This window comes from Camellia sinensis, chromosome 2, assembly GCF_055761805.1.
Source record: "Camellia sinensis isolate YWXY chromosome 2, ASM5576180v1, whole genome shotgun sequence".
In the NCBI taxonomy this organism is placed as follows: Eukaryota; Viridiplantae; Streptophyta; class Magnoliopsida; order Ericales; family Theaceae; genus Camellia; species Camellia sinensis.
The window spans coordinates 73,693,239-73,720,100 of record NC_138962.1 but is presented as its reverse complement, the minus strand read 5'-3'; the positions used below and the strand labels follow the sequence as shown (position 1 = coordinate 73,720,100).

Here is a 26,862-nt window from a genome sequence, read left to right as displayed (position 1 = left end):
TTTAATATAAAAAAGATGATAATATTATTTTTTTCATTCATACGACTAACGAATTTATGATGAAAATAGTGTCAAGTATTATATGAATTAATATTTTAAGAGAGTCCAATATAATTATCCAAACCTCATGACGTAATTTATCCTATTTTTGATATAGTATTTTAATCCCATATTAATGAAATGAGCTATACAATTATCCCATTTGGTGCAACTTTATGACCAAGTTTGGCAAGTGAATTTTTGAATTTTTATTTGGCTAAAATTTAAAAAAGATAAAATAGACTAAAATAATCAATAAGATAAAATGTCACATCAAATTCATAATCATTTTATTTTTTTTTCTTACAAACATCACATTCAATTACAAAAAAATCCAACTATCTTTTCAAATACAAAAATTTTAACCTAATAAAATAGCTTGATGAGTTAAAAATTAAAAACACCTCCCCCCCTATCTCTTCAAAAATATTTTTTGTAACTTATTTAATACAAATATTTGTTTTCAACTTTCCAGTTAGAACATTACCCATTAATTAAATTACTCACAAATGCTGGTAATAATGTCAAACCAGAAGACATTTTTGTCAGTGGTTTGCTACAGTTTCTGCTTTCTAATCATTTAATTTTACACTTTATTCTCACCAATCAAAATAATGCCCAAATTGTATTTTGATTCTAGGTTTCGAGCTTGAACTCGAATGTCAAGCCATGATTAAAGTCCATTTTGAAGAAGAAGCGCATGCAATTTCCTTGTGTCGTACCCTACTTTTTGGGGCTCATATAGGTCCCTTCCTCTCTAGCTCCCACCGAGTAAGAATTCTTTTGGTCACGGCTAAACAAAACTACTCACATAAAGTATTCATCTAAGTATCACGTTTAAATCAAGCTTATTATGAGTGTGACCTATACTATGAAAAGTTTAGATTTAAGTTATACATTTTTTTTTTGAATACTTTTTTTCAAGTGTATAACATTTCTCGAGGAAAAAAATTGCCAAGGATATTAACAAATAGTTTCCCTATATAGAAATAATTTATGTATAGGCCTCGTTTGGAAACATGCTAATTTAGTAACTTTTTGACTATTTGACTAAAAAAAGTAGGTAAAGAAAACTTATATGTTTGAGATGACTTTTTGACTAATTACGAAAAGATGTGCAAAAAGTAGAGAGAAAAGAAAATCTTTGACTTTTTGATATGAGTTGTTGACTTTTTGGCTAAAATGGTAACTTTTTGACTTTTTAGCTAAAAAGGTAAGTCCCCAAATAGGGCCTGAGTACGACATGTGAACACAATAACATGATATAGTATTCTACTAATTAAAGTGAGACTAAAGTTTAATGTAACTGAAATGTCAACACTTTAGCCAAGCATGAAGTGATTTTTCGAAGGTTAAACTATCACCCAATTCCAATAGTTAGATTTAATTTCCATCAAATCTTATTAAAAATAAATTCTTTTAAAATCATCGCTAAAAATAAATTTTTGTAACGATTTTTTACATGTCGCTAAAAATTAACTAGTAATTTTTTTTTATCACAATTTTTATAAATTATCATTAAAACATACAATTAGTAATTTTTTCTATGACGGATTTTACAAACTATCGATGAAAGTTGAAAATTAAGAATGTTTTTATGACAATTTTTTTTAATTGTCACTAAAACTTATAATTAGTGACATTTTTTATAACAAACTTTTTAAACTGCTGTTAGAAATTAATAATTAGTACTTTTTTTAATAATATTTAATAAAAAATATCATTAATTCTCACAAAATATATTAAACAATAAATTTACATATTAAGGCCTTGTTTAGAAACAAGTTACTTTAGTAATTTTTTGATTTTTTACAAAAAAATATATATATATAAAATAAAATAAAAAAAATAATATGACAATTTATAATAACTTTTTAACTTTTTAATTAAAATACTTACTTCACGAACATAGCCCCCGACATACTTAAATCCGTTTTTCAGAGTCCCACACCAGTAATAAAAAATAGAATGGAAATAGCTATTGTATGTGACATACCCAGTGGATAAAATACGTTATTTATCTCCCAAGGCAGGTGGACCCATGTAAAAGACCACTCGTGGCATTCTGCAGCAACTTTCGTCAAAGTACAAACAGATTGTGAAACCACCAGTTAAATCATGGGCTCTCAGAAAAGATACATCACAATTACTTACTATGACACCAACATGGTCCACACCCACCACCACTGCAGCAAAGTGCCAGCCTAAAAAAAGTCTCCTGCTGTTATATATCTCGGAATTAATGATAGATACCTCTACAAAACACAATCTCACAAGTCTTAAAATGATCTAAACTATTCATGTCACTGTCAGATACAATTTTTTTAAAAAAATTTAAACATATCAATGGTCAATACATCAATGAAAGTCTGGAGATTCTCTTTTGTGGGTCCCAAACATTTTCCATATCCCTGCGAGAGGGTTCCTTTCTGCAAGTTGCTGTACCATTCTTTAAGAAAACAATAGACAACACTGCCACAAGGTTTTTTTTTTTTTGGTACCTCGTACTAATGTTGAACAGTGCATTAAAAAATGTATACAACAAAACTTAACAGTAATAATAATTCAAGAAGATTCCCAAAACAAATATATAAGAGATGAAAGACCGACCTCAATGGGGAAAGCCAAATCCTGCACCTCTGACCGACTAGTCCTGTTGGTTCAATACGACCACAAGATGGAGAGATTTTTATATGAACATGCATAAGCATCTGTTTCCAACAAGAACTAGTAATAAGTAAATTCAAATTCAGTTAGATTTGTGATGTTTTGATGCAGATAGAATGAGATTTGTAGTGTTTTGATACAGATAGAATGAGCGTAAAATTTCAAAACATGATTCATGTAGCCGACTCATCAAATAAGTAGGACAAGGGTTGATTGAGTTAGAATCTCAAGAGGGTAGAATAAGAAGTGTGGGACCCCATCTCATAAAATATATATGTCAACTGGTTTTCATCCCTAGGCCCTTGAGGGGTCACAGCCCACAGTTTCCTTGGGCTAACCTAAATCAAATGTGTGGGGGTGTGTGCATACAGGCAAGGACAACCCATGAGTCTTGACCACCATAAAATAAAAAAAAAAATATACTTGAGAATGGCTTTAGTAACACCATGTGTTAAAAAATAAAAAAAATAAAAAAAAAGGTTGTTTTTTGGCTAAATAAATTAAAAAAACAAAAACCTGTTGTCTTAGCTATAAAAAAATAAAAATAATAATTAAAAAAAAAACTAAAAAAGCTAAAAAAATGTGAACTTTCCAACTAATAAAACAACATTTTTTTTTTAACAATTACCAAACACATCAACTTTTAAAAATTTAGTTAATTTTTCTTTTATTTTTTTTATTGTTATGAAAGTGAGATCAATCTCTCTCTCTCTCTCTATACATATATAATATTAGATATTTATATTAAATACATGTAAGAATAGAAAACATTCCATTTCTGAACACACCCTAATTCAGTTTACTCCAATCATTTAGCTAGCAAACTAGTTTTCCATCTTCACTATGACCAAGGATTGATGAATCATTACACTAAACATTGAAATTGTTTGAAATGACCTAAATAAGTATACTTTTGTCTTTTTACGAAAAGATGTGCAAAAAAATAGAGAAGTGATGTGATGAAAAAAAGATAAAAACATAAAAAAAAAAAAAAAAATGAATTATTTTGTAGTTGCCAAACTTGGCCTAAGTTAGAATTTCAAACTTGAGCTCTGTAAAATTGTTAGAATACCTAAGTGAAAGGTGTGGGGGCCAAAATCATAACTTACAAGGGTGATACACATACATACACTAGTGTAATGCAAGAAAGCAAGTTCTAAGTTCAGCTGTCAGTGGCTTAAAAAAATTCAGCTGTCAGAATCGAACAATTATCCTTTTCTCATCTTCTGTTAAAAATCAAATGTAGCAATAACTTTTTAAGATTTCTTTAGGATCAAATACTCGGATAATTAATGATTAGGTCAATTAGTGACATTCTTAACAGTTTGGAAGAGGGAAAAAGGACCCCAGGCAATTGTCCAAGTGGTCACTTAGGTGTTAAGGTGAGTGAAGTTTCAAGTTTGAGTCTATGGAAAGACGTTGGCCAGCGTAATCTAACTACTAACATACTAACCGCTATCTTATGGGAAAAAAAAAGAAGAGGGAAAAAGAAAAGAAGATAAAAGAAAAGCAATCAGGCGGACTTGAGTTCCTATTTACGGATAATCAAGAAACCTCCAAAGATATAATCAAGTTTGAGTCTATGGGGAGACATTGGCCTGCGTAATCTAACTACTAACATACTAACCGCTATCTTATGAAAAGAAAAGAAGAGGGAAAAAGAAAAGAAAAGAAAAGAAAAGAAAAGAAAAGCAATCAGATGGACTTGAGTTCCTATTTACAGATATAATCAAGAAATCTCCAAAGAATAGAGGAAAACCAAAAATACAAAAAAAAAAATCAAAAAAGGAACACACCAATTTTTGTCGAAGTCATTTCTGAACCTCTCAATCTAAATCTACCCTACCATCCTACTTTTAAAACCACATCTTTCGTTAAAATAGAATCAGTATTATGCCTCCATCTAAACCAATACCCATTTACAATCTTCAGTATACCCATTATCTTTGTTAAGGCTTTCATCCAACAACAAACAAAAGATCCGAATAATTTCAGTATACAGCCCAAGTTAGGGTAGTGAATCAATTCCAAATTTCTAGTACAACAAAAATGAGAAGGCATTCATGGAACACTACAAAAATGATTGAGTCAAGATGCTAAATTATCATTTCACATGCTACACTGTCAAATATGTACAAAAATTATCTCAGGTCTGCAGGAAAGATGACAAAAACTGAAAACAGGGAATTCAAATCAATGTAATTGCCAGGAAACAAATGAATCAACGCTGGAGGGTGCTCAGATGTTTGTATTTTGTACAGATTGAGGCATTAGTTAAAAAAAAAAAAAAATCATAAAACGAATTACTGCCAACTGCTAAAGATTTGGAAACTGGTAGACAAGGTTCCATGGATACAAGCTTTGCCATTCTAGTGTTGATATAATACAAAGGATGTTAAATGATTTATGATAAGCCATTTAACCATTACAACAGTGTGTGATGAAGAAACTGAGAAAAATATACCTTGGTAGGCTTCTTCTAGAATTGATATAATTGTTGTGTTGCCATTGAAAATGGCAGATAACAATATCTTTGCTCTAGTCAGTATATGTTAAGATTACCACCTGTGCAACTGTTGACAATATAAAAGGAAACAAATCACATATAGTATTATACCAACAAAAGGGTACAAAATTTGGAAAAAATGAGTGAAACAAAAGGTAGAAATAGATAAGCTATGCTGCCAGCAAATTAAGCTTTTTCCCAAAAGTTATATGATCTGTAACAAGCTTCTACAAAACTGTTAATTTGAGCCTGACATACAGGCCAAGAAGTATATTCAGAAAAATGGCCGCAGACAAATTTCCTTGATTAGTACTTTTGGTCTTTATAGCAACAGTTACCTAATTGTTCATGGGATATTTTCTTCTCACATTTTTCTTAGTTAGTGGTCTTCAACATGAAACCAGCTTAAATAATCTAGAAGAAAATTAGAAGTATATCTCAAATGTTCCACCTCAAGAGAATATAAGGCAATTATACCATTTTCAATCAACTTCTTTCTAAATTTCTAATGTACTGATAAAAAAAACTTCTTCCTTCTAATGTATTGCTTTCCTTAACATGAAAAATCTCTTACAGCTAGATTGTCTAATTAACAATAAAATCTTCAGGTGCAAGATTTTATGAAGTACAAGTTCAAGCAATAGATTTTCTGAGTTCTTCATTAACAAAAATCAACTAATTACTCTACACACCAACTAGATTATATGCTCTAATGAATGGTATGGTATGCAGACTCCTAAAAAAGAACTGCAACATGGACTAAGAAGAAATTTAGCACATCCATTGGCCCATTAATTTTATGGAGCTGGAGTGCACAAATTTTGATCTCATATTCACAATAATAATTTATATTTTGTCAATGTCTCACGACATCTGAGAAAGACAATTAACAATTAATTTGCTGATGATAAGTCGCGCAGCTTCAATTGACTTCACATAAACCCTATAATTTTTATTTTTTTTTTTTCAAGGAACCAATGTTATGAATCTTTTACCAAACGCTTGTCCATTTGGCTTAAACTAATCCGGAATGAATGCTCACCATCTTAAGCTAAGAAGCACAAACACTTCATATCTGTGTTGGATACCGACACTTGTCGGACACTTTTCGACACCTGTTTGAACTCGTCCAAACATATCCTATTTTTTTAAAAAAATTTTTAGATCCTGACTTTGGATACTCGTGTCCATTGTTTAAACACACATATCCACTGATTACACACATGAAACTAATTATAAGTTTGAACTAAATAACTTAGGATACAAATAATAAAAGAACAAAAAATGTACATTTATAAAATAAGTGTTATATTACATTTTTTTTATATTATCTTTGAATGATATATTCATATATATAACATATAATAAATATATAAAATTATACATTTCGTGCGTGTCTTCCAAGTGTTGCGTCCTGCATTTTTTGAAACTTGGCGTGTCGGCATCTCGCATGTCTGTGCTTCTTAGATCTTAAATATAAAGACACAAATCCTGGTAGAACTTCGTCAATTTGGACAGAACTTGTTACAGATGATAAAAGTCAGGTTTATCAAAATCATCTTAAAATGAACAAATTTGGACAGGACTTGTTACAGATGATAAAAGTCAGGTTCATCAAAATCATCTGGAAATGAACAAGATCACAGATGTGATGGAGAAAACTTACTCTTCCAAGCTAATCAACTAGAGAAAATGGAGAACAGAACACTTACATGTGGAATCAAAAGAGAGGATCAAAAGAGAAAAGACTTCTTTGTGCATCTGTAGGATTCACCAGCCATCGGCAGAACAACCACGTTGCACCAACCACCGATAAAAGCGACAGCATCGCAAGAAATCCAAAAGATGAAACATCATTTGCGATTATTGCAACTCCCAACATTACAGACTCTGCCAGACTTGAAATTGAAACCTCTGTTGTCCCAATTAGATTTGCTTTGGATGCTGGGATCCCAGTTTGAAGAATCTGTGCCCCTACGACATCATATGACATGTGACCCAATCTTGACAATACCTGCAAACAGAAAGTATCCACTTTTCTTAATTTTCAGCAGAATGGATTCAAATAAAAGATATAGGAATTTATAAATATTTTTTTTTAACTTAATTTATCAGAATGATAACATAGATGATGAGAATAATACAGGCAACAATAAATGCATAATACAAAACCACAAAATACATAAAGGTATACATCATGCTGAAAACAGACATACTATACATGTAACATGCATATATCTAGAATAGGGCATTACATATTGTTGGTCCCCATTAAATGAGGGTGAAAAGAGGAATGGTGCCACATTGATTTTTCCTATAGCTTGTGTTATGTACTTATTCACAAATTTTGTGCTGATATTGCAATAAATTGCAAAAACATAGACAAGCCAACTACAATGGACAGGAGACCGAATAAATACCGGTGTCATCAGTGAAAGCCATTGCACGAGATGCAGTTAACTGTGCAATGGCGAGATGGTGTACATTCACAGTGAGAGAGAGAGAGAGAGCTTACAATCAAACACAAGAAGAATAGAAGTGGACTCTGTGAAGTAAAAGGTCCACTCCAACATACAGCAACAGCAATGGTAAGAAGTAAAGACTGTAATATCAACCCAACTGCTCCAGCCTGGTAATAGAAATCATTGAGAATTAGGACTAGAATATAAACAAAAACATGTATTTTAGCAGATTACTAAGAGCTTAATATATATACAGAGTACCACCTTCAGAATACCAAGTCTCTTGACCATGTATGCAGATACAAATGTCGCTGCAACACCCATGAAAGCACATAGTCCACTAAAACCCCCAATGATCGATGGATTTAAACCTGAAACAATCCGAATGACACATCTCAGACTTCAAATACAAATTCAAGCTCAATGAGGATTTGTAAAGATCATCAGCACAATTGATTAGAAACTTTGACTTGCATAAAAATATATAGAAAGCAAAAAGGGGGGGGGGGGGGGGGGCGCTTGGGTAGTCACATAAAAACACATTCACAACTCCAGCATTACCCTCGGCAAACACATACCCAAGTGGTCTACTGTTACTAAGTAAATTCAAATATGCCAAATAATAACATACACATTTTTTTGTCTCAACTTTTACAAGTAAATAATCACACAGCAAACAGATGAATGACATCAATGTTACAAGGTCAAAGGGTCAAGTCTTTTGACACCTTCCAATCAAAAAAATCAAAATGTCTAAATTTTTTCATATAACAGAAATCAGACAACAATTTAGTTTATAGTTTTTTGTGCTCTTATAACACTTGTGTGTAATGTTGATAAAACTTCTTGAAACTCCACAAGGTTCTCTGAAATTGAAGAATATATCTGAATCTCCATGAAATCCATCAAATATATATATATAATGGTGACATTTTCTAATACTTGAGAAGGTGGTTTCAATTAACAGGGTTGCAGCATATTCATCACTGTGTTGTTCACATTGAAGCAATGGTCAATAACTCAATATATGCAAAGTGTATAAGATCATTTCTAAACCACTAAGTATTGTTTTTTCTCATTTACAAAATAATTTTCAAAAATATAATTTTAGAAGATAATGAAAAGACGTATAACTGACCTATATAAAATGTTTTATCATGAGTTTTTTTTTTTTTTTTTTTTTTTGGGGGGGGGGGGGGGGAATTTATATTTTCAGATCATTTATACTGAAATTATTTTAGCCCTCCAATGCACTTAATTTGTCATATATATATATATATATATTTATCTGTTAATTTAAATCAGTTTTGTTTCATGTTTCCAAGCATTTCCATGTGTTTATCAACTTGTTTCAAATATAAGGGCAATTTTGATTAACTGAAATTTAAGTACCTAAAAATTTTAGTGCTGGAATTTTAAAATTGAAAATTTAAGGATAATTTCTTCTATCAAGATCAAAATTTAAAACTACCTTCCACAAAGCATATTTAAAATTAAATGATAAGTCAAATCTAACTTAAAATTCATAACCTTTTTGAGTGATCTTCATTTTTAAGTGGTAACAAGTTGTAGGTTATGAAAACATAATTAATAATTCACTTAAAATTTTCAGATTTAAGCACTTAATGGAGTCAAACATCTCCTTTATCTTATTTTGAAATTCCAAAATGGTTCCAGTTATCAGCCAACTAAAACCCACACCCTGATGTGAAGCTTTGAACCATGACCATTAACAGGGTTGAGTTTCAATCAAGAAATTTCGGTACACATGGAGGTTGTTACAAACCCCTTTGATCTGTGCCACATTTGTAATGAAGTGTAAATTAACATGGAATTTCTTAATTCCAAATATAAAAATTTCATCATAACTTGTTGTATGATAGAGTCAACCAATAAAACAATGTCTCCCAAGCAACTGCAGGTGAAGAGTTTAGAAGTTTGGACAATACCACGTTGTGTTAAAAATGCCGTCATCAACCCACCAGGAGCAAGGACAACATTAAAGCAAAGAAGCACATATGCTAGGCTAGCAGGGAGCACAGGCTGCTGCATGTACTCAACCCACCCATGCTTGATAGCCTCCACGCTCATTTTCACTGTTTATGAAAAGGTGAGAGTTAGTTGGTGTATCAAGTTGAGATACCAATTTAAATTACGGAGGACAAACCTATATTCTCAGTATCCAGTTGAGGTCCTCCCATGGCACTTGTGCAACATGTTTGTGGAGATTTGGCTCGGTCAAGAACACCCATAGAAAGCTTGTTGGTTAACCACATGAGAACAACCTTAAGACATAAAATATGAATCTCAGAATAACATAGAGTACTACTTATGACAAAGTTCCATAGACAAAACAAGCAAAACCAAACGACAATTATATATGTGTGTGTGTGTGTGTGTATAGAGAGAGAGAGAGAGAGGAACAGATACCACAACAGGCAGTGCCCATATCATTAAACCAGCAGCAAGCTTCAAGCAGGTCACAGGTTCATATTTAGATAGAAGAATGCCAAACAATGATGCTCCAGCAATCTGCAATTTTTATGTAGAGATAAGTCTCTTCTATCAGAGTTTTTCCCTAAAACATTCAAGTATGAATCTTTGAGATTAGTAATACTATAGAACACACTCATTGAGATCCACTTTCATTTGTATTCCACATCACAGAGAAAGTGCTTTTGTTATAGCATTAGTTTGAACACAACCAAAAATGTGAGAATAATACCACCCGAGAAAATATGACCATGCATTTGTAATTCAATACAACTAGCTTTGTCATGAGATCATGATCACATAAGTGCATTAACCTCACAGAGAAGATCAATTCGACTAAGAACAGCATTTGCCTGGGCAAGAGCAATAGGCCTATTTGTTCCCGCTAACTGCACAGATGAGAAGGCTAAATTAGGAAATCAGTTAACACCCCGGATAAATAACATAAAAGCTGTCAATATATAATAAGCACTACCTGTACAACCCAATCACGCTCCATTGCAACCCCTAGAGCCAATCCAGATAGCCTCTCGACAGCACCAGCTAAAACTAATACAACAAACCAAGGACGGGGAAGCATTGATGATGCAGGGGAGGGATGAACAGTATGGGCATGAATTATCATTCCAACTGACAACAGCTGAGCAGCTGCCTGACAGAAAGGGAAGTATTAGAACACAACTTCGAGTAGAAATATTTCCACATCCAGATTAAATCATTGATCTTATATGAAGACTTACCTGGACAATAGTCAAACAATTATATGCAGGTACTCTGGGAAAATGATCCATAAGTTTACCGACCAAAGGACCTCCAACAATTACTGCAACCTGTTCAATGTAGAGCTTGTTAGAAATCTTTCCTTTTGCCCTTTACTTTATATTTTATTGTTATCTCAATAAACCCATTGAAACCTTAGTGAAGAAACCCATGACCACCACTGGAAGAAGGCTTGGATGAAGCAATGCAATAGCAGCAGGCCAAGCAAAATTCCAAAGCTGTTCCACCAGATTCCCAATCATGCAACCAGCATACAGGGCTGATTAAAACACAAGACTTTTGGGGTTAGAAACTGTTCAAATGATCCAACATCAGTGTGATATGATATTGTTTAAAAGAAACATCAGTATATTCTAAAACAAAATATATCAAAGTGAAGGTCAGAAGCTAAATCTAGGATTCTACAGTCTCAGTAGAACAACACAGAATATTTTTGGGGACCAAAATAGATGCAATTCTGGACAGAAGTAATTAGCCAAATTATAAGATGGGTCTCAGAAAAATGAGCACTCTTGTTAAGACAAATTCACATGAACTTAATGAGACATCTTGGAGTTGTGAATGGAAGTAATGTTCTCATAGAACAAAGAAGCAGCAAAAATAATGCAAGCAACTACATAGATGACAATTAAATATACTTAATCACCGTGTATGGAAATTAGCTTTCTTTGGGGTAAAAAATTCAATGTGGATATGTTCAGAGGACAAAGGAAGAGTTTGACAACCTCGCAAACCTTTTACCTCAGAACATCCACTGAAAATAGATTAGATGTCTCTAGCTCTCTTATATGTGCATTCTTCATGTAAAACCTAAACCTGATCAGGTCTACTAAGCTCGAAAATATCAAAATCTAAAAAACATGCACTTAGAATTGTCTCAAATTGAGTTCTGATTCTGAGACCTTCAAAAAATTGGACCCCAAATCCCATTGTACATACAGAAAGGGTCACAACAAGAGGGATTTGGGAAGCGGAAAGGTTCCATATTGAAAACATTTTTATTCACCTAATACACAAAAATCATACAAGTGGTTATATTAAATGCCTAATACATTAAATTCATTGTCAGTTATCATGGAATACAAATGCCTACAGTGTTCTAGGGCTAAGAAGCATAGACAATGATACGGATGTGGACACGGACACGGATGTAGACATGGGACACGGCGATTTCAAAAAAATGGGAACACGAACACAGCAGGCACATGACAATAAAATATGTTTTCATATATTTTTATTTGCTATTTAGATTAATATTACATCCACAAACAATCAATATTAACAAAAGCTAACTATGATTCTATATTTTAAAAAAATAGCACTTTTAAATTAACACTTGTAGTTTGTATCTTTTTTATAGATGATCTATTAAGTAATTAATTCTAAGAAAAAAATAATAAATATTTAACATTCAACATTCATCAAAAACACTAAAAAAAATGGGGGAAAAGACAAGTTGGCATATCCCTAGTGTGTCCCTGAAGTGTTCTTGGCATGTCCCCTGAAAATAAATTAATTAAAAAAGGGACACGCCACATGACGTGTCCCATACGTGTCCCTGCCATGTCCGAGTGTCCCCGCTATGTCCATGTGTCTCACACAGCTATAACATTTGTTTTGAAGTGTCAGTGCTTCATAGCTCAAGACTATGTGCTCTTACCGTACAACCCCGCTGGATGGGCAGGAGTTGCAGCAAGAACATTCTGCTCCTCCTCTGATAAGACCTGACAAGGGAACAACAAAATGATGCGAAGATGAGAAGTCAAGACTCAAAAAGTTTTTCTCATCAACAAAATATTGGTGAAAGGGAAAAGAGACAAAGAGTTGTTAGCCACTAGAGGTCATACTGGCAACGTTGTCAAAAGAGTGTCAACAAAAGTGTCTTCAGCCAGTAAATTCAAAGATTCAGTCTCGAGGATATCAGATTTGATATGAACAATTGGGACTGAACAATTCGAAGCAGCAGTTGAAAATTCTGCCTGAACCTCTTCATCAGTGTCAACATGATTGAAGACTTCAGTGTCTGTGATTGAACATCTATAATTAAAACTTTCCAGCCTGTATAAATCAGCAAACAAATCCATCCCAAATTGTCAGATATAGTTCTCTCGTGAGATATGATTCAAGAGCATAATCAAAACTATAAATTCTTGGCTGACAAAGCAGTTCCACAAGCTCATGGAAAGAAGTGCAAAATTAGCTTCAAAAGAAGAATATCTTCTTCACCTTCATATTGGTTTAAGTAGCTATCTAACACCCTTCCTCACATTCAATCTTGTCTTGCACTAAGAAGCACAAACATTTCTAAGAAGGTAACGTATTCGTGTCATGTCCGTGTCGGACACCGACACTCTTTGGACACTTCCCCGACACGTGTCCGACACTCTTCAAAACATGTCCTATTTTTCAAAGACCCGGACACACATTAGACACTTGGAGGATACGTGTGTGTATCTCTCAAACACACGTCTATTGATTAGACCCATGTAAAACTAATTATAAGTTTGAACAAAACAACTTAAGATACAATAATAAAACAAAAACCATATAAATTTATAAGAATTAGTGTCATATTGCATTTTTTATTATCTTTGAATGATATAATCATATATAAAATATATAATAAATATATAAAATTATATATTTCATGCGTGTCCCCCACATGTCGTGTCCTGCATTTTTTAAAAATTAGCGTGTTGGCGTCTCCTTATCGTGTCACGTGTCAGTGTCCATGCTTCTTCTTAGGTCTTGCATGTTGAGATGCAAACATCTATATATAGAGAGAGAAGCATAAAACAAACAGAGAGACCTAAACCCAAGACTTCCTCCAACCTGACTCTGATACCATGTTAGATCACAATTGTCCCAAAAATTAAGTTGTGAGGAAATGGACCCACATTCAGTAGCAAGCAAAATAGATGTCTTACTTTACATCTTTGACACTCAATTGGACAATGTTAAGTCAGACATTAGCTTCTTACCAAGTGAGATGTGTATATTGAGAAGAAAAAGTGCTACCTAAAAGCTTGCTTAAGGTCTATATTACATTGACTCGGGTATGGGTGTTGGGGTAGGGTATGTGTCTTAGCGTTAAATTCTTCTAATTACTATGTCTAATAACACAGAGGCACTAGTAAATATTTATCTTTTGTTTTCTAGAAGTTATTTAAAGACCAAGGTATTTTAAAGGCCAAAGTCCTGAGCAATTCAAACATGACTACTAGTACCTCAGTGCTCCTCAAACTTGATGGAAACAATGGAATTGCTATATACAAGATCTCGATGCCATGGAGTTTGTGTCCTGTTCTATCACTAATTGCGACACACGCACACACAGAGAACTATTCCAATGACAACTTTTTTTTATTTTTTATTTTATCAACAACAATTTTTCTTTTATTAAAAATAGGAAAATAAGACATACAAAGAAGGGTGAGAATAAGAAGTCCGCCGAAATATTAAAAAAACAGGGAAAACAATACATTATATATCAAACATGCCTCTCCAATCCCTATCAATAAAAAAATAATGGAATACCCTTGGAAGGGGAATACATTGAAACCCAAAATGACGATATATGACAAATCTTTTCCACTCAAGATCCTCAAATTTTCTATCTAAAAACCATCGCATCCCTTTCCAACCACATCTCCCGAAATACAACAAATTTGACACAATCCCACATAACTAGAACTTCTTTTTCTTTTTCATTTTCTTTTTTCGTTGTTGATAAATAAGATGAATATTATTAAAGAAACAACATCAAGCTGATGCAAGAGACTACAAAGGATGAATCCCTAAATCGGGAAATGCCCCTGAACCAATTAAGTCATCCAAAAAAGCAAAAACATCCAGATCCAGCCTCCCCTCAACCCAATTATATAAAACTATTAATAGCCAATTCCCCAAACAAGAAACAAGATGAACCACCCCTTGAAAGATACGCTGATTCCGCTCTAGCTAGACCAATCACATTAAACACAAAAAAGCCGACGGCCAAGCCTTCTGTTGTTGCTTCCCAACCTGACCCCCCCCCCCCCCCCCCCCCCCCGCTTGTAAGAACGTCTAACACCTCTCTCTGTTGCACCCAACTCACCCTAAAAGTGGAAAAAATATAGCCCCACAATCGAGAAGCTATCAGGCAATGAATAGGCAGATGATCTAGTCTCCGCATCGCTATAGCATATACAACACCAATTCACTAAAATCTGGCGACAACAGACCAAATTGTCAAACGTAAGAATCCTCCCTAAGGTTGTCCACACAAAAAAAGCCACATTGGAAGGAACACCTAGCAGCCAAATACGCTGCCAAGGAAAATCCCCCGCCACACCACCAGCCAATGCTCAGTAAAATGAAGAAGCTAAGAAAAGCCCTTTTTGCACCTGGCCCACACCACACCAAACAATCCTCACCCACCCCCACCCCCACCCCCATCGAGCAGGCCATATAAGAAAGACAACAAATCCACCAATTGTCCAACCTTCCAATCTTGAGTCTGCCGTTGTAACCTAATATCCAAAATCACACCACTAGTCCTTTGAGGATAAGACGCAACCAAAGCCTCCCAATCTACAACATACGAAAGATCAAAGGAAACAATAACTCTAATGGAATCTTGCCACACCATCTATCCCACGAAAATCTCACCATCTCCCCTGTCCCAACCCTAAAACTAACCCTTCCCCATAACTCCTCTTGACTCAACCAAATCCCCTTCCATAAACCTCGACCACGAGTGCCACTCACATCCCCCTAACTCCACTTCCTCTTCCCAACCCCATATTTCACAGTCACCACCTGGCCCCAAAGTCGATCCCTCTCACATGCAAAGCGCCATGACTATATGTCAAATCCCCAATAATCAACCAAAGCATCTAAATAGCAGTTGCAACAAAATGAAAAAGGCCACGGGGCAATACAATAATAATGGTAAATACTTTTCACATCATTTACAAAAAAAATCAACATTGTGGAAGCAAAGAGAAATTCGGTCTCCTTTTCTGAAACAATAATACATCCATTCAACAGAAAGATAACAGAAGTATGAAGTATAATTTCCTTTCATTAATTTCTTCATTTCCATTCTTCCTTGCTAAAAATTCAAATTTTATGATTTTTATTTTATTTTATTTGATAATCGGGTGTCAGGGCCAACTTACGTGCACTGTACTGGTTACATTAAAATAAATAACAGAAATATAATAGAAGTCATTCAGACTACATTTTGAGCCGGTAAAGTTTTCTAGGAATTAACTTGCAATAAAACCAATAGAACCCAATACTGTTAGTTTACTCCACATACATGAACAATTTTTGAATTAAATTTCTTGTGAAAAATACAAATCTTTTTCTCTCACTTTTAAGTCTTACATTAGGATCCCCATTATTGGTCACTAAAACACAAAGCTCTTTGTTTTTTTTTCTTTTTTTCCCGGGAAGCCAAACAAAGCAAAAGCAAAATTAGTCGGTAAGTTTGGGGGATACCTGCGTGGGGTAAATTGTGGATTCAACCATCGACGAGCAGAGAAGCGACGGCGTAAAGAAGAAGAATGAGATTGGGGAAGAAGTAATGGAGAAAGAGTGAAGTGTACAGACGAAGACGGTGGCTGAGAAATGATAACCAGACCCATGGTTGCTTGCCCTTGAACCACCACCGATCGTCCTCTAGCTGAATTACCTGACTACTCATACAGCTTCGGATGATGATGATGCTGAAAATGGTTGATTCAGTTTGCAGAAACGTAAGTTCTAGAAAGTTCTTTCTAGGGTTTGAGGTTGTTCTTCTTGTTCTTCATCAATCAATCACCAATCATAGTGATGTATGTAGTCATGGAGATGTAGCCTTATCTATGCCTACGATGATGAATGTGAGGCCGCCGGTGGGCTGGGCGGATAGTTCAATTCTCAAGCGTAGGCCCGCTTCTTCTCATCACGAGTTTCCATTTTTCTCCGGTTCTTTTTATCTGCAAAAGATTTTTTTTAAAGGGCAAATTACAAACACCGTCGAGCTCTGGTAAAAATATACATTCTCTCGACATTTGAGAAATTACAAATTATTTTTTTGAAGGTCAAATTTTCATAATAAATTAAGAAAATTAAGAAAAAAATTATATGAAAATAAAAATTTCAGACAACAATTTATTATGAAAATATAAATCTCAGAAGACGGGATATAATTTTTCAAACTTCAAAGAAAATCTATATTTTTACAAAATCTCGAGAGGAGTGTTTGTAATTTGCCTTTTTTTTTTTTTTTTTTTTTTTAAGAGGGAGTACCAACAGAAATGTTTTGTTATTTTTAGTTTTCAAAATTAGATTATGAATTTTTTAATTTGTATTTTTTATGAATTTTTTTCATATTTTTTTACATGTATTTAATTTAGATGTATTTAAAATGCAAAATGTTTATGAATTTTTTTAGGAAAATTTATTAAAAAATCTTTCTTTAAGTGTTTATATCTGAATTAGTTCATAAGATATTCTTATATTCTAGTAAATCTTATTATTTGGACATTTGATCTATCAAATCCCAATTCTCATATTTAAGGTATTTTATTGATATTTTTATTCTTACAAATATTTTTTGAACGGTTAGTAATTTGAAAATGTGAACATTTATATTTTATAATGTGAATATTTACATTGACGTGTGTAGACACCCCATTTTTTACCGACCTTAAGACTCAGATGTCACCGATTGAGTGCTTGGTGATGTTGCATATCGTGCTCGTTCAGAGGTTTCGGAGTCTCAGTTGCGAGCCTTGCTTCTGGACTTCCGGACTCTTTCATGCTTTGCCTCGGTTTACGAACCAGGCTCTGTTTTCTCTGTTTTCTCTTTCCGAAGGGAGGAAGAGGTCTCGTAGATCATCTCTTAGTGACAGTAGGCTACATTTCGTGGTCGTAGGCCATTTTGCCCGTTTGGAGTCCGGTTTCCGATTTTTCGGAGCTGTTGGTCGTGTGCCTCGGTTCGGAACCGCCTAACCACCTCCGTTTGCTCCGGTTTTTGGCATACTTCTTATTTGCTCCCTTTTGAGGGACACTGTGGTCCGAGAGACCGACTTCGTGGTCGAACACCACTCTCGGTGCCTAACAGCCCGTTTTCGGGGCCCCAAACTGCGTGTTTCGGCCCCCGAACCTTCATTCTGCATTGGTTTTGGTTCATTTTTGGCGAGGACCTCTGTTTCATTGGTAAGAAGGCCGTAGAAGGGTGGGAGGCCAGTAATTGTTGTTGACCCTTTCGAACCCCTTTGAAAAGTGGGTTGTTCTCTCTCCTGGTTCACTTTTTCCAGTGCTCAACCACAGGGTTGTGTTGTGCACACATCAGAGGCCCTTTTTCTGTGGTGGCCGGCCATTAATTCTCATTGACCCTTTTGACCCTTGGCCGGCCGGCCATGGGAAGTAGCCGGCCGGCCACCTAAGCCCAAGAAAACTGGCCGGCCATGTTCCTTGCTACAGGTACATCTCAAATATGCATCTGTTTTCCTCTCAGATTCTATATTCGGGGGGTTGCATTTTGGAGGGAAACTTGGCATGTTTTCCCTCCATTTTTTCCTCCATTTTCCCCCCCATTCTTGCCTATATATCAGAGGCTCCAGCTCTGATATTAGGGTTGGAACATTTTGCCTCAAACCCTTGCCTTGTCTCTCTCTTTCTCCATACTTCCAAGCTCCAATCCTTCAAACCTTACACCATTTTACACTACACCACCTAGCACCACCCTTCCATCCTTCATTCCAGCAGCTGGAGGTTATTCTTCAAGGCCTAAGAGTACTGCAACTCAAGCCAAAAGGGTGCCAAAGTCAAGTCTTCAAGGGTAAGCTCCATTTCCCCCCTTTTGGTCCATATTTTGTTCAATACATAAGTCATATTTGCTTGCTGTTTTGGGCTCCGACCCTAACTGAAGTTAAGCTTATTTTGAGCCATTTTTCATGTTTCATTAAGGGCCTCTCACTGTTTGAGGCCTCCTTGGTGTACTTACTTCATTATCCCTCTTGTATGCCATTTTCTTGTGTAATATTTTTGGCCTGTGTATAAACTATTTTGAGCTCTATCATGAACTGAAAAGTAGCTTATTTTGAGCCCTTCTTCAACATTGTTGAAGGGCTCATTGCTGTTTGAGGCTCCTATCTTCCACTTGCCTTTATATCTCTATTTTGGCTCCATTTTTGCATGATTTGTTAGTCTCATTTGCTTCTATTTTTGGGCTCTCCTCCGAACACAAAATGGCATTATTTTGACCCCATATTCATGTTTCATTAAGGGTCTTTCATGGTTTGAGGCATATTTTATATACTTTGTGTTATATCTCTCTTTTTGGCCTTATTTTGCATAGCATTTTGAACATATTTGCATACTGTTTTGGGTCCGGCCATCAACTGTAAAATACATTATTTTTGGCCCCTCTTCAATATTGTTGAAGGGCCCCTTTGTGTTTAAGGCCAGCAACCACCACTTGCTTCTTTGACCCTCGTTTGGCCCATTTCTTGCATGTGAGCTTAGCCATACCTGTGCTGGTTTTTGTGGTTTTCCATAAACTATAAAAGATCATTTTTTGGGCCCCTCTTCAACTTTGTTGAAGGGTCCTAATCTGTTTGGGGTCAGAAGCTGTGAGTTGCTTCTTTATCTCACATTTAGGGCTATTTTTGCATGCTAGTTTTGCCCTATTTGTGTTTGCTGTTTGGTCTTGCTTAAAACTGTGAACATGATTGTTTTGGGGCTGCCTTGAATCTGTCTTCACATGTCATGATCAAATAATACATGCTTGATGTAGCTACAAGTCATTTCATGTGCTTAATCTTGCATTTCGGGACCATTTTCATGCATCGGGTGCCATATTCCTATGATTCGGGGCTGTTTTGGGTCATGTTTTGCTGCTGAAATTTGCATGCTTGTATGCCATATTCCATGCTTTGCCATGTCTTGTTAGAGTGGCATTTCGTGCCTTAGGGTCGGTCCTCGGTTTGCGTGCATGCGTGTACGCATCTCGAGTGTCTCATTTTCATCTCATGGCCTCTTATGTGAGTGTGGCTGAGGTCCACTCATGTTAGTGTAAGTCCATTGTGCATTGTGTATGCCATTTTATTTCATAGCATAGCATTGCGTATGCTAGATTGTATGTTAGAGCATTGTGTATGCCATGTTACCTCGTGCATCGTGTATGCCATTTCATAGCATTGTGCATGCTAGGTTGTATATTAGGTGCATTCATGCATGTCATGCATATTGCATTGTGCTTGGGATAGGAGTTAGCCCGGGCACGGGAAACGAGGTACGTTTCATTCTCCGAGTGACGGAACGTATCTCAATTCCCAGTCACCGACACTCCGGATTATCCATGATGGAGTTAGGTCTTGTTGTGTTTATATGTGCATTCATTCTATATTGAGTTGCGCAATTCGACTCCTCGGCCATCATGCATCGAGATGCGTGATTGGTGGCACGAGGATCGAGGCATGCATACATTTGTGAAAATACATTGCTATGCCCCTTTTCTGTTCTCTGTTGCAGCAAATCAAGAACTAGTAACCTTCTGGAGCTTGGCGCACTTTCTAAGAATAATTGCAAAACAGCGGCTAATTGGGGCATCCCAGTGGATTTCCGCGCAAGGCAGCCCAGACATGCATCATTCATCATCCGAAGAAGAGTCAAGGCAGTCCCTGGCTTGCATGCCAGTATACAGCTTTCTTAGTTAATTTGTAAATTAATTAGGAATTTGTATATATTTGGACTGTACTATTTGGACTGTATTATTTGGACTGTACTATTTATTCGGACCCTCTGCGCGAGGGCATAACTGTAATAAGTGTGTGTGTGTGATGTATGTCTTCCAACCCCACGTCTTTCTCCCTTTTATTTATCCGCTTATGATGGTTAGATTAGGACATATTTCAATTAGCATACAGTATGATAGCATGTTTGCATTTATTCATCTGTTTTGCATGCACCGGGTTCGGCGCATCATACTAACTGCATTTGTATTTCAATTCCAAATTGAATACATGTTAGCTGTAGAATTTCATATGCCATGTCTAGAATAGCCGAGCCTGCTATAGTTACATTTTTGCATGTGTTGCATTAGGCATTTCTGCATAATTAGGATCATACATGGATTTCTAATTAGCTTTTGTTTTGGCTTGGAGTACTCGGTGAGTTTTTATGCTTTAGCATCCTTGCATGCGTGTGAGTGACTGCCATGAATAGCATGCTTACCATGAGACTATTTGCTTATGTGATATAACTGCCTGAATGCCTGTGGGTGAAGGTTGGGTTACTTAAATTGGAACAAATCATTGACTGTGAGTTTTAAGCCCACTAGATAGTGGCAAAACCATCTTTTCTTAAGCCCACCTGAGGGGGCAAAATCTGCATTTTAAGCCTACTTGCGAGTAGCAAACCATCTTTCAAAAATAAACATGAAATGTTTTGTTCCAATTCAGGCGATCCAGTCTATACTTGTATGTTGCGCGCATCACATAGTAAATCTAGGCTAATAACCGGAATAAGAACACATAATGTTTTCAAAAATAGATATCATGGTTAGTAGAGGCCGATCTTTGATCGGGCGAGCGGGGGTGCTCACGAAGTGCCCTTCCCCAATCGTACCCAAGTTCCCAAGCTGAGGCAATTTTGGTGATGACGGACACGTGGCCTTAGGCAAACGAGTCAGGGTTTCCTAAATTTCCCAAAATAAAACATTTAGGTGGCGACTCTGTATCTGGTAAAGCAGTCCATGTTTGGCACTTCTTTCAAAATCTGTTTTATCAAAACGATTTGCCGGATTTGGACTCTTTGGTTCAGATTTAGAACCGTGACAATTTGAGAGTCCGAACTGTAGTTCACCCCAAATGAACAGACCGGGACTCACCCTCCCGAGGCGTTCGGGGACGTCTACAACGTGTGAATGTTTACATTGACATGTTATCATTTATATTGACGATATTAACATTCACATTGATGGTGTAAACATTCATATTACGGAACATTTATACTGTAAATGTTAATATTATTATGGATATTTTGATAATTATGTCACCTATAAGACTTATTAAAATATAAGAAAATAATGTGGATTAAATGGAACATAAGTGGGTGAAAAGGGATTTATGAAAAAATGTCCCATTTTTTTTTAATTTTAAATTTGTAAATACTACAAAATATTAAAAATATAAAAAATAATATTTTTTTTGTATTTATTGAATTTCTAAAAAAAATTATAATATTTTATTTTTAAATATATATAAAAAAATAAAATAAAATAATAATCAAATATATTAAAAAAATTCATTAAAAATGAAAAAAAAATACGAATTAAAAATTTTAATTTAATTTTGAAAACTAAATAACCATACAGGTTAATTTCATTAAAAACCAAGGATTTTGCAGTAAAGGTATCTCAATTTTTATTTATTTTCTTGGGTAAATTACACTAACCTCCCCTGAGATTTATCTTAATTACAGAGACCTTCCCTATAGTTTAAAAAATAACACTACCCTCCCCTGCTTTTGAAAATAATATACAGATTTTCCCTTCCCGTTAAAAGAGCATGGACGACGTTAAGTTCACAACCGAAATGCCCATGATACCCTTGAACCATTTTGTGAAAAGACATAAGTGACCTTTAATATAAAAAACCCCTAATTCATTCAATTGCCAAGGGTTCACGATCAAAACTTCAAAGAGAAGAGAAGAGAAAAGTGAACAACAAAGGAATGAAGGAGAAGATGATGGCTTAAGGATTTTTTCGAAGATCTACTTCGATTATCTTTCACAGTGCAAAGTGTGAAAAAGTTTAATCGGTTTGTTTTGTGATTTACGGCTTCGAAGAAAGTTCATTAACAAATATATTCAAGATCAAAATTTCTGAAAGAAAAATATGCAATATGTGGGTTTAAGGTTTACGAATGAAGGATTTTTTAGAGTTTTGGGAGTTTTGTTAGTTTAATTTTGAACATTTTTTTTATTTTTTGGCATTTAGGGTTTTTCTAGTTCTTAATCAAATGTTGTAATTTTTTTGGATTATTCAACATTATTACTTACTAGATTTGGAGTATAAGAATGTTTGTTAGATTTTATTGAATTATTTTTTATTTAGGGTTTTTGTTCGATTTTGTTCAATGCAGATAGATTTTGTTCAATGCAATGTTTTTTTTGAACTCGTTCAATGCAATGTTGTATGATCTGTTTAATGTTGTGAAAAATATATACAAAAATTGTAATTTTTTTTGGATTAGTAAACATTATTACTTAATATTGTGCATTATTCATTATTATCAATTTGTTTATCTGGTTGAATCATGATAGCTTTTGAATTACTTTAATCTGTTTTGCTAAAATTCATTGAATCGGTTCAATTTGTTCATCTGTTCAAAACAAATGTTTATCTGTTCAAATTTGTTTATTTATTGAAATTAAATGTTTATCTGTTCAAATTAAATGTTTATCTGTTTAAATTAGTTATATTAATCAAATATTGTAATGTTTTGGATTAGGATTTTTTTATTTATTTATTTTTTAAATATTTTGTTCAATGTGTATTGATTTAGGGTTTTGTTATCTGTTTTATTATCATTTCAGCTATGGTTGCATTTCCTTCATTTGATTTAGTCTTCCATTACAAGAGTAAAGTGAGCAGGGTATACAATGTGGATCCTAATATGTATTGTCATGTTGATTTGTTGAAGGATGTACATGATTCAGTTCTTAGTAACATAGGTTTGATTGAGGCTATTGCAATTCATTTGTACTGTGACATACCTGGTACTGATAAGAGAAGAATGTTAGAAAATGATCTTGATGTACTAGATATGTTTTACATACAAAGTGTGAGTAGAACTGTGAAACCCCGTATTTTTCAAGTATTAATATTTTAGTGAGAGGTATTGGTGGTAGTTTGGTGGTGAGATTCTTAGATGAGAATTTAACTTATTTTTTCCTATTTATTTTATCTCTTTTTCTCTCCACCTCATTATTATTCATCTCCTTTGTTTTCTAATATTTTTTTCATTAATCTTGGGCACCAAGTAAATTTTATTTTATTATTTTTTCATTATTTCCTTACTTACCAAGTAATCTTTTATTTTTAATTTCTTTAATCTTTCTTTCTCTCCAAGTTACTTTGTCTCCAAGGAAGTTTCTTTTCTTGTTCTCCAAGTAAATCCCTTTCTTGCCCACCAAGTAAAGTTCCTTTCTTTGGGCCCAAGTCTTTCTTTTCTTTTGCCCCAAGTATCATTGTCTATAAATTGAGCTCACATCTCAACTTCTTTCTATGGTTCTTCCCATATCTCTCCCTATTTGTTATATAGCTATAGAGTTTAGATCAAGAATGTTTAAAGTGAGAGTAAGCATTTTCATAAAGGAGGAAAGTTGTAGATTTTGTGAAACCTTACATACCGTATGCCTTAGACTTTTGGAGATCCATGGAGAAATATCAAAATTTGAGTGTTGGCGACGGAGGAGATTGATTTGAGGTAATTTGGGTAGTATACAATATGCTTCCTTTAAATATCTTTGCAAAGAGTTTCTATCTTAATTACTTCACATTTGTACTCCTCTTGATTATCATGGTCATATGTTAAATTCTGTGAAATCATTCTTGTTGATACGTTTAAGTACTCTGGTCATTTGATAAATTCTATGAAGTTGTTTTGTGTAGTCAATGTTGATTTATCTGGCTAAATGACGTGGAAATGCTTCGTACATGGATCGAGTAGACCTTGCCAATAGCTTGGACCAATAGCCCAGATAAGCGGTTGTGCTTGGAGGAGGTGGGTGAGGTCGGTCACTGGTCATGTACTGAGTAGGACCGGGTATTTGGTTCTGGATAGATTATCATATGTCGAGTTGACTTGTTTGTGCAATTTGGTAAATTGCTTAATTACCGAATCTAATCGGTTGTGAAATTGTTGGATCCCTGTTGATTTATTCTCTGTCCGAGCCTTGTTATTCTTGTTGTATTGTATACTTCCCGAATTAATTTATTTTTCAGGTGTGGAGCAAATTTATTGGTGATTGGAGTTGAAGCATCTAAAGAGATTATTTGAGTTAGATTTTTTTTAGTCCACAACTATATATTATTTTTGGAGATTTGTATAGTTTATGTTTTGGAGACTTTTGAGTTAATTATTTTGGAGCCAATTTGTATTTTTGAGGTTATTAATTAGTTAGAATTTTAAATTTGAGATTGATTTAATTTATTAACGGCTCAGAAGTTGGGGCGTTACAAGAACAATTTACTTGTATGTAGATGTTGTTCATTTTATTGGGTTTGGGGGTGAAGAAGTTAATGCTAGGGATGAGGATGTTGTAGAAATAGATCAATCAGTATATGATGGTGATGGTGATGGTGATGTAGAGGGGGATGATAAGTACCACATGGATGATTTTGTTGGGTTTAGTGATGAAGACTTAGATTTGAATGAAAATGTGGATGTTGAAAATGAATCTGACAGCACAAGTAGTGAATATGTCTTAAGTCAAGATGATGGCTTAGGTGAAGATGATGGTACACTTAGTGATTACCAATCATGAGATGATGTAATGGTGTATGATGTTAGTACTGATGATGACTTGGATGATGAACCTATTTGTAGACCTAAGAGGAGGGATTTCAAGGGAAAATAGTTTCATACTCCCTATGATGATAAAGAGCCATATTAGAATCCAAAAAAGGAAATGATATTGGAAAAAGGGGATGATTTTTGCAGATGTAAACAGCTTCAGAGCTGCACTGAAAGATTATACAGTAGAAACTGGCTTCAAGATTGTGAGGGATAAAAATGAGAAGTCTAGGGTAACTACCTACTGTGCTGCTGGGGGATGTCCTTGGAGGATTCATGCATCTCCTCTGCCAGATGGGATAACTTACAAAATAAAAACCTTAGTTCCCCAACACACATGCAGTAGGCTGAACCAAAATACTGAGGCAACTTCAAATTGGATAGCCAAAAAATTGGTTGACAGTTTTAAAGAAAATCCAAACATGAGGTTGGATACAATGCAAGGCAAGTTGAAAAAGAGGTATGGGATTGATGCTTCAAAGATGCAGTTGTATAGAGCTAAAAAAGATATAGAGATGAGATAGAAGGTAATCATGGCAACCAATATGTGCTACTACCAACATATGCTGCAGAGATTAAGAAGACAAATCTTAGTAGTTTTGTGAAGATCAATTATGATAACCTACTCAAGCCAATATCAAAGGATGAACCCACACTAGATGAAGATAGCACAATCAGTTCTAACCCAGTGTTTAAAAGAATATTCATTCATTTAAGGGAATGAAAACAAGGTTCATTAATGGATGTAGACCCTTCATAGGGGTAGATGGTTGTCACTTGAAGGGTCCTTGTGGTGGAGTGCTAATTTCAACAGTTGGTTTAGATGGGAATAATGGGTTGTTTTCACTGGCAGTAGGAGTAATGAAGTGTGAATGTAAGGAGAGTTGGACATTTTTCCTACAACACTTGAGAACAATACTGAGTGATGCATTGCCTACTAGGCCTTGGATCATCATGTCTGATGGACAAAGGGTCTTGACATAATTGTGTGTGAAATCCTACCTGAGGCTAGCCATAGAAGATGTTGTATGCATTTGTTTAACAACTTCAGAGGTAAATTTCCTGGAATGATCTTGAGAAAGAACTTTTGGAAGGCAGGAAGAGCTTGGAATCAAAGGGCATATGATGAGGCTATACAAGCCATTCAAGGTATCTCAAAAGAAGCATATGCATGGCTGCAAAAAGTTCCTATTGAAGCAAGGTCTAAGCATGCAGTTGATGGTAGGATAAGAAATGATCATATCACAAATAACATAATAGAATCATTCAATAATTGGTTGGGGATTTCCAGAAGTAAACCAATTTTGACAATGTTAGAGACCGTAAGATGTAAGTTAATAGGTAAGCTTCAAATGA

The 26,862-nt window shown here is 34.8% G+C and overlaps 1 protein-coding gene across 10 annotated transcripts; it reads right to left on the bottom strand.

The window, feature by feature from the left end:
* Nucleotides 1-1,899: 1,899 nt before the first annotated feature.
* IREG3 (iron-regulated protein 3) lies at nucleotides 1,900-17,063 on the bottom strand. Of its 10 annotated transcripts, none has more exons than XR_014361106.1 (17): nucleotides 16,435-17,063; nucleotides 12,795-13,005; nucleotides 12,608-12,671; nucleotides 11,082-11,206; nucleotides 10,908-10,997; nucleotides 10,643-10,819; nucleotides 10,482-10,556; nucleotides 10,105-10,206; nucleotides 9,842-9,959; nucleotides 9,624-9,770; nucleotides 7,939-8,045; nucleotides 7,728-7,841; nucleotides 6,925-7,226; nucleotides 5,171-5,279; nucleotides 2,650-2,692; nucleotides 2,194-2,260; nucleotides 1,900-2,113 (listed from the first exon to the last, which is right to left on the bottom strand). XR_014361106.1 is itself a non-coding variant. In XM_028242434.2 (14 exons), exons 1-13 carry the CDS (start codon nucleotides 16,578-16,580, stop codon nucleotides 6,933-6,935), a joined length of 1,770 nt encoding a protein of 589 aa, XP_028098235.2. In that variant the 5' UTR covers nucleotides 16,581-17,063; the 3' UTR covers nucleotides 4,790-5,279; nucleotides 6,925-6,932. The 10 variants fall into 10 exon arrangements, 2 of the variants coding, with proteins under 2 accessions (XP_028098235.2, XP_082770949.1); XR_014361109.1 differs by having other exon boundaries at nucleotides 2,194-2,257; XR_014361103.1 differs by having other exon boundaries at nucleotides 1,900-2,260.
* Between the last annotated feature and the right edge of the window lie 9,799 nt (nucleotides 17,064-26,862).

What these genes read in the sequence shown, in the direction of transcription:
- IREG3 (XM_028242434.2), bottom strand. Translation starts at nt 16,580, where the DNA reads ATGGGTCTGGTTATCATTTCTCAGCCACCGTCTTCGTCTGTACACTTC. An exon ending in CCACAATTTACCCCACGCAG is followed by an intron (nt 13,006 to 16,434) that starts GTATCCCCCAAA and finishes TGATTTATACAG; the next exon opens with GCTGGAAAGTTTTAATTATA. An exon ending in CTCTTTTGACAACGTTGCCA is followed by an intron (nt 12,672 to 12,794) that starts GTATGACCTCTA and finishes TTCCCTTGTCAG; the next exon opens with GTCTTATCAGAGGAGGAGCA.